Here is a 15,413-nt window from a genome sequence, read left to right as displayed (position 1 = left end):
GACTTAATATTTATAGTTTTTCTCTGCGTTTTGACTTTTTATCCTGTTAAAAATTAACAAAGCAATAAAAAAGTCCTGTTTAAAATAAATAAAACTTTGAACAGAAACAAAATAACTCCTCTTCAACAGTTTATTTATATGAGAGTAATTAACAAAAATAAATCCAGTAAGTCCGAGCAAGAAACAATAGCCACAACTGAGCTGATTAAAATTAGTACTGCATTTTTTATATATAGTAATGTATACTTAGATTGAAGTGACATTATTTTATTTAAAAAAAATTAAACCTTTATTAAGACTCTTAATACACTCACGTTGTTCCATAGTCCTCTTTACTTTGAGTAAAATAGTATTACGTTGTATAAAGGGATAAATTATATTGTCAACAGCAGGAACATCAGATTTGGACTCAGATATTAATATGAAGTAATGTGTTGTAGATCATCATGAACTGGATTTAAAAAGTTTCTCAAAATTGTCTTAAAATGTTTAGATTAAATTTTTTTGATCAACTTTAAAATACTGAAGTGTGTTTGTGTGTGTGTGAGAGAGAAATCTAATCTATTTTTTAAATATTTGTATTAATCTTTTTATTTTTATTAATCTATTTTTAATTTTAATCATCTAGTTGTATTTTATTTATTTCTGTGTTTTCTCTGTATTATATTTTATATCCATATTTGTTTGCACTACTGCCCTTTTTGCTCTGTTTTGTTTGTACGCAGTGAGGTTGCACTGCTTTAGCAATACAAATGTACAGTTATTTGTCATGCCAATAAAGCACCTAAAATGTGAAATGTGTGAGAGGGAGCGCGCGCAGTAATAGTGTAAAGTAAAAAACATGGGAGAAATGTATCAATAAGTCATGACTGCAACAGTAAGTGGCAAAAAAGTTAAATAAAATAATGACTTTTATTTTGGCGTGGCGTGTGACGTCATCAGGCGGCGCCGATTCAGCGCTGTGATTCAACTGGAGAAAGGTTTGTTTGAAAACGTTTATACAGATATAAACCGATTTAATTAAAGTTTCAGTTTTTTTCACCCGATGCTAAATTATGTACCTGCTGTTGACAATAATATTTAAACCCTTTTTACAGCGTAGTACTATTTTATTCTCAGAAGCCGAGGGCTATTGTTTGAAACAGAAAAGGGTGTAATAGGTGTTTTAAAGCAGGGTTTCCCAAACTTTTCTAATAGAGGTAAAGTTGGTTTTATATTCGCACATTTGTTCATTTAGAAGTCTCTATATTGTTTACCATGTTACGTTGAATATTTGATCGGAATTAGCATGCAAGTGTGACTTGAAAACAACATTAACACTGTTTATTTAAATGTGAACAATGTTGTACTTTGATAGTCATTTGCTGCTAATATGATTTCGCTATTTAGAGTTTGCAAAGAATACTTTAATGAAATTATATTATTAAGAATTCAGATATTCAGAATGTGAATATAAAACCAATTTAACCTCTATTTTTATAGAAATGTTTTACCTGATTTATTTTTGATAATAAAAAGAAACTGTTGAAGAGAAGTAATTTTGTTTCTGTTCATTGTTTTATTTATTTTAAACAGGACATTTTTATTGTTTTATTCATTTTAAACAGGACAAAGTGTCAAAACGTGGAGAAAAACTCCTGCTGAAGCGACTGATCTCCACACTGTTATAAAGATGGCATTTATTAAAGAGGAGAGTGAAGATGTGAAGATTGAAGAAACATTCACAGTCAAACAGGAAGATCAGCAGGAACAAACAGGTTGGTTTTCATTCTCAAACACCAACTCAGTCATTTGATATATTTTCATTCAGATATATTTTATTAATAATAATAATACTAAATCCATCTTGCAGCCCTGAGTGTGCTGCCTAGTTCTCCTAAATGCACATAAGCACTCATTGAAAGACAGGAATGAGTTTCTTTCTTGTTACTTGTCCCCAGGTCTTTTGTCATTATTTTATGTGTTATTAGTCTCCCATTTTCTCTACCTTCTTAACGTTATTGCTTTTCTTGTTCTTTTGCTGTTTGTAAAGCATCCTTGGTGCTTTATAAAATAAATAAAAACAATAAATTAATAAAAGGTTTAACTAAGCTGGTGATATTTGACCTACAGTATTCTCATAAAAGACTTAACATTTTAGGCCTTAAAAAGTCTTAAATTTACTGAAATATTGTGCTGTATTGTGTCTTTATTTTCCTTTGTTCATGTTTTTCTACCCAATCTGGCCAAAACCAATTCAATCACCAACAATTCAACTTAATAAAACTTTCAACTTTTTATTCAAAAAGGTCTTTTTAACTCTATTTATCATAATGGTTTAATTATTTTCCTCACAATAACATTTGTTTAAACGTGCTCCATGTATTTACTGCTGTGGATATTAACCTGGACAGATTGTTGTGCATAGATTTAGTTTGTTATAGTTTTTAAAACTTTAAAAACATTTGTTCATTTTTTAGTTTTAAAAATAAATTTTATTTTGATGGGGCAAATAAAAATCTTTTTCATCTGGGCCATTTGAAAAGTTCTTTAGCCCTTTATGAGTCTAAAATTTCATTCATGATGGTCTTAAAAATATCATAAAGTCTTAAATTTAACTTTGTAAAACCTGCAGAAACTCTGGTTTACAGTATGTCAAAAAATGTGGATGCCCCCAATATTGAGCATGCTGAAAGAAATGGACACTAAAATAATTAATTGTTATAAAATATTTTACAGTCGCAGAATATAGACCATATTCTTTATGCACCAACAGGGGGCGCCATTGGAATCTTTTTGCTTGAGACTTTTTTAAAGAATAAATTTTTAGATCCTAAATATCAGTGTTTTGCTGCTGAGGCATGGGGCAATAACTATATTCAAGGTTTACCGCAGTTTGGAAAAGTCAAGGTTTTAAAATCGCCAACATTTCCTGCTGCACCGTTCCAACAGTATATGTTAGTTTTTTTTTTATGTTTTGTTTTTTAGGACAACAGTATCTCCTGCAGTAAAGACCAAAGAGGCTGTTTTAAATCGTAAAGAAATCTGTGATTCATTTCAGTTATTTAGCCTGAGATGTTTACTGTTAAAAAATATTTTAAAAGTGTCTCAGAAGAAAATATATTTTAGGATATCATACTGTCAGATTCTTATACTGGCCCATGCCTAATGCTGCTTGATGTTGCAATGTCATATTTTCTCATTTTATTATTTTTATTTGTATGTATAGTCATGAACACACCTGTTTGCAGAGCAAGTAGTGTGACTGTTTTCTGCAGTTTATTATTTCTGGTCAAAATAATACCAAAATCCACATCGTAAAAAAATAGAAAAAGAATAATAATTATAATTCAAAAGCAAATCAAAAAGAGTATAGGCTACATTAATATTTGCAAAGAAAAAGAGTTGTTTGAGTATATTTAAAGTTCTGGTTGCTTTTTATCTTAAACGTTCTTTAAGGGTTCTTTCTGACTATTTTTGTGTATGTAATTTCCTAATTAAGTTAAAAGATTTAACATAAAATAGTTCTTATATTTTTATATAGTCTATTTATATAAACTAATATTTTGTATAACACATTTTCATTATTTAACAGATTTAATACTTCTATTAATCCAATTTTTTCTATTTCATAAGCTTTGAAATAACCAGATTCCTGATACATATGTTTCTGAATTTTATTTTGTAAGTTTCCTTGTGTGCTATACCAGCATGCAGAGAGTTTTGTGTGTGTGTGTGTGTGTGTGTGTTAATTTGGGTGTTTATCCAAGGATCAAGTTTATGATCGGATCGAGTTTATATGTCTGTGCATGTGTATGTGGGAGTATGCATGCAGTAGGTTTATATATGTGCAAGTGTCATACTTGTTTTGAACATATTATATGTTTATATGTGTATATTCATGTGTAGACATGCAAAACCCTACACTGCGCCTCATAGCCATCTGTGTTTGGTATCGGGAAGGTGGATGGTGAGGCGACAGGTTGACTTAAACTTTTATGAACCTATTTGATGTGTTTCCGATGCTAGTCGGCATCGCTCTCCAGCACAGTTTGCAGAGCGCCGAAACAAAAGGTTTATCGGAACTTATAAAGCCGAACAACATCCACATCAACTACTTTGTCTGCATTCTTACTTGTGGAAGCTTGTTCCTCTATATCTGTATTCAGGTCGCTCATTTTGTAGCTTTCTATGACCGAGCAGCTTAACCAACTTCTGAGCACGTAAAGTCATATAGTGACAAATGATACAAGGTAGAAAATCTATATATATATATATAGATAGATAGATAGATAGATAGATATGATAAAACATATGTAAAACATATACACAAATGTATCAAAATATCGTAAATGGGTTTAAAAATTATATCACCGTTATTGAAAAAAAATCTATTGTGATATATTGATATTATATTATTGTCCAGCCCTATGATAGATATAGAGGACAAGATGAATTAAATATCACTTTTAGCAAATATAGTGACATTAGATCCAGCATAACTCGTAACATCAAAAAGGAAAAAAAAACATTGATAAATTAACCCACTTCTCATTTACTAGTCTGTTATGAGCCATATCATACCTCTTGAGCCTCCGATCTCCTCCTGATTTGCAGTTTCTGTTTGTTTTTTGAAAATTTAATTGTCGTCAAATCTGAAAATATAATTTATTTTATAGTGTGAGTTGTTATTCGATGTGATATGAAGCTGCAAGCATGTTCTTTTGGACAGAATTTTTAACTAAGGTGTAATGTTGTCCAGATACTGGAATTTCTGACTTCATTACTTTGCTATATATTGATGTTCAATAGGCTACTATTTTTGATAGAGTAACAATTGTATCAAAAATGGTACAAAAAATTATATCTTAAGTAGAAAATTATTTCTTACGTTTTTTTTTTTTAGTTTTCCTTTAAAATAGGTTGATGTGGGCATTGTGGCACTTTAAATGCATGTAATGCCTGTTTCATTTACACTTGAGCAGAAAATCCATATATACCTCACAAAAGTAGCAGAACATTCCAGGAAATCCCTAATATGGATGAAGGCATTCAGCTATTGCTGTTGAATGAAAATAAGATCTGAATAAATACACGACTGCACGCCCATAAATGGTTTATATGTGTACTTCCAGCCATCTTGGATATATTTATAAGAAAGTCGATTTATAATTTAATGCTAACTGTAATTTTAATTGTCATCCATATTAGGGATTTCCTGGAATGTTCTGCTACTTTTGTGAGGCATATATGTATATATGCATGTTACAGTAGAATATAGCTATAAAACAATATGCTAGATGCATGAACTCACTGTAATTTAACTATTACAGAAACGGATGAGAGATTTGTTTTTTATTTCAAAGCATTTTCCCAGATTATGTCAAAATAAGATGTTCCCAAATATCAGTACGTTTTGCTAAAACACAGAAAGTTTTGACCAAATTAATCCACAAAATCAACCCAGAATGGATGAAATTGACCCAACAGCACACAAGGGGAAAGGTGCATATTTCAGTCTTTATGCAGATGCTGTACAGGTATGTCTTATGTTTGCGAGGCAAATGTTCAGCTGTTTGTTCAACTGTTACCTCAGAACTTTTTTTTTCCCCGATGCGTTTACCAGTCAGGCACAGAATGAACAAGTATTCCCTGTCTGCTTTACAAATTTTAGAAAAACATTTTGTTGTAATTCTGAATATATATGAATAAAAATAGGCCACTTACAGCTTTCAAATCTGTGTCTGATCAATATGACCAAAATTACTTTTATGAGAAACTCTGAAAACTGGACTGACACAGTTTCAATTTACTAGAACTTCTAAGTTAAGTGGCTTCAGCACAATTTACATTGTAAAAGCACTAGATGAAGATGAATTAAATCTGCTTAAATGTGTACAAGTTAATGGACTAAACAAAATATGATCTGATTTATTTTACATTTAATGTGCATCAAAATTACAGTGTGTGTAGCCAATGTTTCCAGTGTCTTTTCACCTTTACGCTTTTGATGAGATTTTTAAGACCTAATAAAAACAGTTTTTTATATTTTTTTATTTTAGATCTAATTGAAGAGAATGAGGGGAGTAAAGAAGAGAAACATCATGTCAAAATTGAGGAAAAAACTCATTTACAGACTGATGGTATTTTGAAAAAAAAAGACGAAAATTGTTTCACCTGCACTCAATGTGGAAGGAATTTTGGAAGAAAAGGCGATCTTAAGATTCACATGAGGATTCACACGGGAGAGAAACCATTCACATGCACTCAGTGTGGGAAGAGTTTTAGCAAATCATCATCCCTTAATCAACACATGAGGATCCACACTGGAGAGAAACCATTCACATGCACTCAGTGTGGGAACAGTTTCAGCTACTTATCATCCCTTAATAAACACATGATCATCCACACTGGAAAGAAACCATTCACATGCACTCAGTGTGGGAAAAGTTTTAGCCAATCATCATCCCTTAATTACCACATGATGATCCACGCTGGAGAGAAACCATCCGCATGCTCCCAGTGTGGGAAGAGTTTCAGTTGCTCATCTTACCTTAATAAACACATGAGGATCCACACTGGAGAGAAACCATTCTCATGCACTCAGTGTGGGAAGAGTTTCAGCCAATCATTATTTCTTAAACAACACATGAGGATCCACACTGGAGAGAAACCATTCTCATGCACTCAGTGTGGGAAGAGTTTCAGCCAATCATCATCCCTTAATCACCACATAAGGATCCACACTGGAGAGAAACCATTCACATGCACTCAGTGTGGGAAGAGTTTCATACAATCATCACAATTTAACCGACACATGAGGATCCACGCTGGAGAGAAACAATTCACATGCACTCAGTGTGGGAAGAGTTTCAGCAAATCATCATCCCTTAATAAACACATGAGGATCCACACTGGAGAGAAACCCTTCACATGCACTCAGTGTGGGAAGAGTTTCAGACGCTCATCTCACCTTAATCACCACATGAGGATCCACACTGGAGAAAAACCATTCTCATGCACTCAATGTGGGAAGAGTTTCAGACGCTCATCATCTCTTAAACAACATATGAGGATCCACACTGGAGAGAAACCATTCACATGCACTCAGTGTGGGAAGAATTTCAGCCAATCATCATCCCTTAATCACCACATGAGGACCCACACTGGAGAGAAACCATTCACATGCACTCAGTGTGGGAAAAGTTTCATACAATCATCACAACTTAACCGACACATGAGGATCCACACTGGAGAGAAACCATTCACATGCACTCGGTGTGGAAAGAGTTTCAGTCGCTCATCATACTTTAATCTACACATGAGGATCCACACTGGAGAGAAACTATTCTCATGCACTCAGTGTGGGAAGAGTTTCAGATGCTCATCATCTCTTAAAGAACACATGAGGATCCACACTGGAGAGAAACCATTCACATGCACTCAGTGTGGGAAGAGTTTCAGACAATCATCAAACTTTAACAGACACATGAGGATCCACACTGGAGAGAAACCATTTACTTGCACCTAAGCCACGGTTACAGTGGACCGTTCTCCCCATAGACTTCCATTCATATGCACGCAAATGCGTCAGACTGTAAACGCAAGTTTGTGGGTCAAGTTTTGCAGTTCACTGCATTGCAGAGTTCAAGCTAGGTGAACTCTGACCTACGAAATCGCATTACTTGACTGTGTGAGACCAATCGAAGATCAAAACATGACCTCTCTGGACAATCGCTCACTTTTTTTAATGTCTAATCATCTTTTTTAATCCCGCCCCTTTTCGCAGCGCAAAATGTCGCATGCTCAAAAGTGTGACCGCAGCTTCGATGTGGGATGAGTTTCAGCAGCTCATCAGAAATTAACCTGTTAAGCTTTTGGGCTATTTTGAGTATTTCCGCCTGAATTTGGCCTTCCGATTTAAAAAGCTTTCCATAACCACATGCAGAGGAATAAATACAAAAGTTTGGTATAATTTTAAAAGAAATCCTTTAAAATTTCATAAAATACTGTTTTATATAAACTGAAGTTAGAAAATGTGTAACTCAGGCCTTGAGTGCTCCATCAAAATTCCATTTCTTTCCAGCAGGTATCAGTAAACACAAGAAAAATACATTTCTCCCTATAATAATGCATGCAAGAGTTATTCTATTCCAACTGGAAGAAGGTAACATGCCAAAAAAAAAAAGTATTTTCCCCTACCTAAATTTAAAGTCTCACCACACCCACATACAGAACAATAAATGCTTTATCTTAATGTCATTTTAAAGAAACCCCTTTGAAATTCAAAAAACACTGCTGTTAAATGCTAACTATTATTATATATGTTTTCTGTCCTATAATGAACCACCTCAACACAAACAGCTTAGTTTTTTTTTTTTTGTTTTAAAGCAAGTCTTAGTGCATAACTCAGGCCCTGTGTGCTCTATAAAACTGTGGTCAGTTTTTGTTTGTTACCAGCATATGTCAGGACGCACGAGAAAAACTTATTTTGTCTTAATCATGTAGTATGCAAGAATCATTTTAGTTCAACCGAAGGGTGGGAAAAAACAACAAGAGTTTCCTACTTGTCAAAAGTGAAAAACAAGATATTGTATGGGTTATTATCACAAAAATCATAATTTTACTTCTTAATAACCATATCAAAATTATAACACTATATCAAAAAAAGCAAATAGCACAGTAGTACTTTTTTTCAATGTCCAAACGGCCTTCATACTTTAAATGTAAAATAAATAATGTACAAATATATATAAACTGCAATAATCTATTAATATATATATATATATATATATATATATATATATATATATATATATATATAAATGTGTGTGTGTGTATAAAAAAGTTTTAGAAAAGTCATGTGCAAAGTCTAACAAAAGATTTTGAAAAATGACTAGTAAAAAAAATGTCATTTTGTAAATACGTTATTGTATTTTCTTGAATTTTGGAATTTCATGACCCAAATTTGTTGCATTTGGCACTTACAAGACATAGCAGGGTATTACTCATTCACACAAGAACAGAAAAAGCTGAAAATGGACTAATTTTGTTGCAAAGAACCTAAGGTAAAGGATGATGTAGCTTGTTTGTCTATCTGGAGCAGCGCACGGAGCAAATAGACAATAATTGCCCTTGTATGTTTATAAAATAGGAGTTCATACCTTATGATTTATTCAAAGACTGCTGGACAAGTGACTGTAAATTGTTGTGGAAAAAATATTCTGGTCTGCTAAATATTCAACGCGTAGCTGTGCATTTATACTTCTGCGTGCTGTCTCTGTTGGTCTGCATTAAGGCCCGGTTTACACTAATGCGGTTTAGTTTGAAAACGCATAAGTTTTGCTACGGTTACGCCAACCGTCCACACTACACTACTTCTCACGAATTCTGAAACGCTGCTGCTCCGTCTCAGTGTGGATGATGGAAAACGGAGACATCTGAAAACGGAGGCGGGGCTGCAGACATTCGCCTCTCTGATTGGGGCTTTTCCTCAATATTAAGTATCCTAACACACACAGTTCAGCCCTGCATCCTCTCCTTGTAAGTTCAGACTTCGCAAGTTTGATCAAGGCTGCATCTCTTCTTCTCAGTTTGATATGGAAAAGCAGACTATACTGAGGACATGGGTAAATCTTCAAAGGGAACAGTGTACTTTATAACTTCATTCACATCACCCTGGCTACATTGTTTCACTTTCTCAACAATAAAATGTAAACATGATTTAAGGAACTGTCTATCTTCATTTTAATATTAGCAACTTAACAGACAGCAGAAATGTTGAGGCGTCGTGCTGCATAATGAGCATCATCTTCACTGTGTGGATATTTATAACAAAACGGAGCCTATAACATTACTGCCTCCTTTCAATTTCAGTGAAAATACGAAACACAGCCTCTCTTTTGCTGAATATCAGTTTTAATAATCGACAATGGCCATTATTAAGTTTATACATTATAGAAAATAAAGGCAAGTGATCAGTCAATATACAGAATTGGCTACGTGGTTACATTAATCATTAACTTATCTTTGCGCTCAGCCAAAACACGTTACCTGAGAACAAGTAATAGATTCCAATGACCAAAGTCAGGGAATATGTCGTTAGATAAAGACAACAAGATGAATGAAATATCCCGTTTAATAAATATAGTGAGATTAGATTCAGCGGGAGATGCTTGATGAGAATTCCGGCTAGCACAGCTCTCATCTGGGTAGATGGGCTGCAGCGCTTGCCCGAGAGTGTGTGTGCGGTCACGTGATGTGCGTTTTCAGCTTTTTGGTGTGGACGGAGAGCTGTTCAGAATCGCTGGGTAAAACGCGAGTGTGGACGCGTATCGTTTTCATTCTAAAACGCCGTTTTAAAACTAAAACGCACTAGTGTAAACGGGGCCTAACACTCCCGAAACGCTAGTTGGCAGTGAGGTGTAAATGTTCCTCAGTGTCGAGTTTCTTCGCTGGTGCTTTGTTTTTCCTGAACACTTCTTGAATGTAAAAGTGACTTAAACTAGCTCTTTTTGAAGCAGAAACCGGCGTACGTGCAACAACTTTACTATGAGGTAATCGTAAATGACCAGACAAACGTAAATGCATTGATTCTTCAGAGGCAAAAAAAAAGATTAGACAGTATGACAAAGCCTACCTAAATTTTGGTTTTATTGAAGGCCAAGACAAGTTAAAACTGATTAATTAATATTCTCTATACGTATTACTATATATTAACATTACACAAACACACACACATATATATATATATATATATATATATATATATATATATATATATACATATATACAGTACATATGTGTGTGCGTGGGTGTGTATTTATATGGTGGGGGGGTTCCAATGTTTGTATATGTTCATGGGGGGGGCCCCAAAGAAAAAGGTTGGGAACCACTGGTCTAAATTAACAGACTGGGTCGCCACCCAAATACCAAATTTATTTTACTCACCATCAGACAAAGCATATCGTATTGATATGGTCACAACAGACAGTGTAATAATGAAACATGTATGGGTCAACAGGTGGCATGGGAGAGAAAGAACAGATCATGAGGCGTCGGCACCAATGATAGACAGTTTACCAGATCAATTATGGTCGACAGGACCAACAGATGTGGGTTTTTGCTCCTCACTCTCAGACATGAAATTTGAACTAAAAAATGAAAGGCCAGTTTGGCAGCCACAGTACCCTCACAAACCACAAGCTGAAGCAGGTATCGCAGATACAATTGAAGGGCTGTTGACAGCAGGTGTATTAGAGCCATCAACATCACAATGGAACACCCCAATCTTACCTGTAGAAAAACAAAAGACAGGAAAATATAGAATGGCTCATGACTTAAGAAAAATCAATGTGGTAGTGAAAACTGCCACTTTGCCAGTGCCAAATCCATAGACCGCATTATCAGCCCTACATCTAGACCACAAGTGGTTTTCATGCATAGATTTAGCGAATGCATTTTTCTGTTTACCACTGGCACCAAATTTAAGGGATGTGTTTTCATTTACCTTTAGGGGACAACAATACAGGTACACAAGAGTACCACAAGGATTCATACTTTCTCCAGGGTTGTTTAACCACTCACTGAGAGCTCTACTGAGCGATTGTCCTCTGCCAGATGGAGTGGTATTGATTCAATATGTTGATGACATTTTACTAGCTGCTGAAACAGTGGACTCCTGTTTGACTGCGACCAAGCAGGTGTTATTACACTTGTATAGAGCTGGGTTCAAAGTAAGCAGATCAAAATTACAGGTGTGTAGACCACAGGTCACATTCCTGGGACGAGTGGTGTCCGGGCTAGGCGCAGGAATTTCGCCCAACCACCGATCAGCCATTTTGAATCACCCAAACCAGTGACTGTAAAAGACATGCTGTCATTCTTGGGTTTGGCTGGGTTCAGTAGACAGTTCATACCACAATTTACTGATAGGATGACCCCACTGAGGCAGTTAGTGCAGGATAAGGGAACCAAACAGTTAAGGGCCACAATAGATTGGACAACAGAAACAGAGAAGCAATTAATTGAATTGAAGGCTATGTTAGCAAGTGCAGCTAATTTGGCCAATCCTGACTATAGTCGACGATTCTATCTGGATGTTTCAGAAACAGAGAAAACAGTGAATGGGGTGTTATTTCAGAAAAAAGATAGCAACAGAGTAGTTTTGATGTATTTGAACATTTTACTGGACAAGGCAGAACAGCGTCAGCCTCCGTGTACTAGATACGCAGTAGGGCTAGCCAAGATTATTCAGAAAACAGCACATTTAGTAATGGGACATGCAACAACAGTGCTCACATCACACTCTGTAATGGCATACGTAAATTCACTTGCTTTTACAATGTCTTCACTAAGACAGAACAGAGTGTGGAAAGTGCTAAGCGCTCCAAACCTAACTTTCACACACGAAGGCATTAACATGGCTGACTACATGGTGGAGGGAGAGCCACATAACTGTGAGGAGGTAGTCATGGGGGACAGCAAGCTGAGATCTGATTTGCAATCAGTGCCACTGACAGGAGAGGTAGAAAATGTGTACACAGATGGATGTTGTTTCAGGGATCCTGAATTAGGATTACAAGCAGGATATGCAGTGATCAAGCAAGGGATGTTAGGAGTTATGTTAGGAGGTCAACAGAGGGAATTATTGGAGGAAAACTGAAGAAAATCTTACATACACATTATATACTCACATTAAATATCTTCATATCTTGTTTAGGAACATATAAATCATGGACTAATAGACTAATACACGAATACATTGATTGTGTTCATTAGAAAAAAAGTTTTGACTAGCAACTGATTAACCAATCTTTTTCTCGTTATGTGATATGTTATACTAACTAAAGTTCTTCTTTTATTATGGGGTCATGTACTGGAACATCTAGTTTAAAGTTCTGCTGACAAGGGAAATTGGCTGCAAGATATTGCAAGAGGGGGGGCCTTGGTCCAGACTTCCTCTCTACCAAAAAAAGATGTGCAGGGTCACAAGAAGGGTATGGTTGTCACGAGTTATGAAATATGTAAAAGGTGCAATTAACTATACAAATCTTCTGTGCAGAAAGAGAATGGTGAAGGAGGAAATACCAAATATGCAGAGGAGCAGCCCGGAACTCACCCTCTTTACTCCTGCTGTCTATAAAACTGGGTTTTAGACACCGGGCAAGGGCAGAGTACCTGACTTAGTCCCGGTTAGCATTGTATAACTGTTAGACTATCTTGGTGTATGCCCAGAGCTCTGAACATCAATTATTCATTTGTATTCAATAAATTACTAATCTTTTAAGCATTGAACCATTTCTCCTGAGTTTGAATTGAACACACATGGAATAGAGGAAGACATTCCAACAGTTAACACAAAACAAAACTTTTTATCTGGAGCTCCCTCACGGGACTCCACACTTGTAAACAATCGCTCTATTGGGCTTGCGACAGGACCTAAACCAGACTCAGTCCCGACCAGACTCATCAGCGCTACCAAGCCGACCAATCACAGAGCTTGCGCTATGCGTCATTGCATCGTGTAGTTACATTTTTTGAGAGGTGCACATCAGCGTCGCCGACGGCCACGGCGTAGGGCTATGCGTCAGCGCCGTAGCATATGCATGGGCTTGAAGCAGAAGTATGAATCAGCCTTTAGAGGGACTATATCAGAAGAAAGTCTTTCCTAACTGTAGAAAATATTCCCCCCTGCGACTTGGACTCTTCCAGTCACCCCTGCCGATCAGCGTGAAATAGGCTGATCCAAAGTTTCTTGCGCAGTTTCGGAAAGTGGCAGAGGGGAGAAAGAGTTGATGATGATTGGGGTTAGTAAGAGAATTAAAGCTGTGCATTGTAAAGAGTTAGAGAAAAAGGAGTATTTCAATCCGAGAAGTTCATTGATGGTGTGTGTGCGTACATCTAAAAAAATCACACACCCATACACACACAAACAAGCAAGTTGATGCCATGCAATCAATAAATGAAGATTTAGATCATTCTCTCGAGTGAGACTGTTTTCTTGACCCGCAACCCGTAGCCTTCAGCAAACCAAACGAACTAGTTCAAAGACAGAGATTTTACACTCACCCTCAACCGGAATGCAGCATAAGGTACCAACATATCAGTACAATCAACCTCACTAATGCAACAAAAAGCCAGCCAGCTCCAAAAAAAAAAAAAATGAATAAAATAAAACAAAAAATAAAAAAGTGACCTCTGAAAACCTTAGACATGCATATTCCATGTAGTATCTTACAATTGAAAACAGTATACATTACATTATTATTTCGTAGTTCACTGTCATCCACAGCAACCTCTGCAATCTGAAAAAGCACAAAATGCTGTTATTTAAAATCACTGCTTTGCATTCTGAAATTTACATTCACATGTAAATCATACATTGGTTCTTTCAAAGTCTTCAGATGTAACACTGAAAACAATTACTTTAGCCCCTTTCACACAGTGATACCGGTAAATATCTGGAAAATTTCTGGAACGACTTTACCGATATATTCAAAAAAGCGCTGTTCACACAGGTGAGGACGTTACGGAAATTTTCCGGAAAAGAGCATTCACACATCCATTCCAAAATACCGGTAAATTCTGAAATCATTTACCACAAATGAGCTTTAAACGGCTGCGCTTGTGTTTGTAAACATTTTACTAAATTACAAACTCTGTGGATGATCAATATTGTGAACAACTTTCGCAGGATCACTTTCGCATGTCGAGATGTTTATAATATGTGCGTGAGCAGGCGCTCACAGGCTGTTTCACAGGCACACGCAAAGCTTGAAGGTAAACAAACAGCGGCTTATCATAAGCATCTCATCGATGATTATTTACACAATTGGCATTAAGAAGAACATATAAACGTGATCTGACTAACTTCTAGCAGCTAAATGTGTCTGGAAAAATATTCAAAGGCTTTTATTCTCACAAACCGCGCGGACGTAAATGCGTCTGACTGTTGTGATTGGCTAAAGCAGACGTCTCACGTCAGCACGTTCTAGACGTGCACGCGCTTATTACGGCAATCTTCCTTCTGCATTCACACAGCGCAGCATTCCGGCAAATTGCCGGTAATGTTACAACTTCTCTTTCCGGAAAATAGCCAGAACGAATCTACCGGTATTTTCAAAAAGGACCTGTTCACACATACAACCTTTCCGGAAAATTGCCGGCAATTTTTCAGAAAGGTCTGTATGTGTGAAAGGGGCTATTGTCATCCTCAGGTAAAGCTTCTTCATCAGCTGGCTCCAGAACCTGAAAACAATAAGGGGACATCATGTTGAATGCAGAAACATTTTCACATGTAAATCATACTATAATTGCTTTTAGAATATTAAAACACAGTAATCAAAAAGCAATCGAAAAATTTACATTGTCAGCATCAAATAAATTTACCTCAGCAGCTGGCTCCAAAACCTGAAAAAGTACCCCAAAAACGT

At 36.0% G+C, this 15,413-nt stretch overlaps 2 protein-coding genes across 2 annotated transcripts in view; one reads left to right on the top strand and one right to left on the bottom strand.

Annotated features, from left to right (window-relative positions):
* The window catches only part of LOC137491011 (NACHT, LRR and PYD domains-containing protein 3-like), a 171,845-nt gene that overhangs the window by 92,802 nt on the left and 63,630 nt on the right, over positions 1-15,413 (bottom strand). The window lies entirely within an intron of this gene.
* On the top strand, positions 951-9,702 carry LOC110439491 (uncharacterized). The gene is made up of 3 exons (XM_087249988.2): positions 951-980; positions 1,608-1,757; positions 6,042-9,702. Exons 2-3 carry the CDS (start codon positions 1,673-1,675, stop codon positions 7,508-7,510), a joined length of 1,554 nt encoding a protein of 517 aa, XP_087106114.1. The 5' UTR covers positions 951-980; positions 1,608-1,672; the 3' UTR covers positions 7,511-9,702.

Source organism: Danio rerio, chromosome 4, assembly GCF_052040795.2.
Source record: "Danio rerio strain M-AB ecotype USA chromosome 4, GRCz13ab, whole genome shotgun sequence".
NCBI classification, from domain to species: Eukaryota; Metazoa; Chordata; class Actinopteri; order Cypriniformes; family Danionidae; genus Danio; species Danio rerio.
The sequence above is the reverse complement of the archived record's forward strand: the minus strand, read 5'-3'. Positions and strand labels throughout refer to the sequence as shown.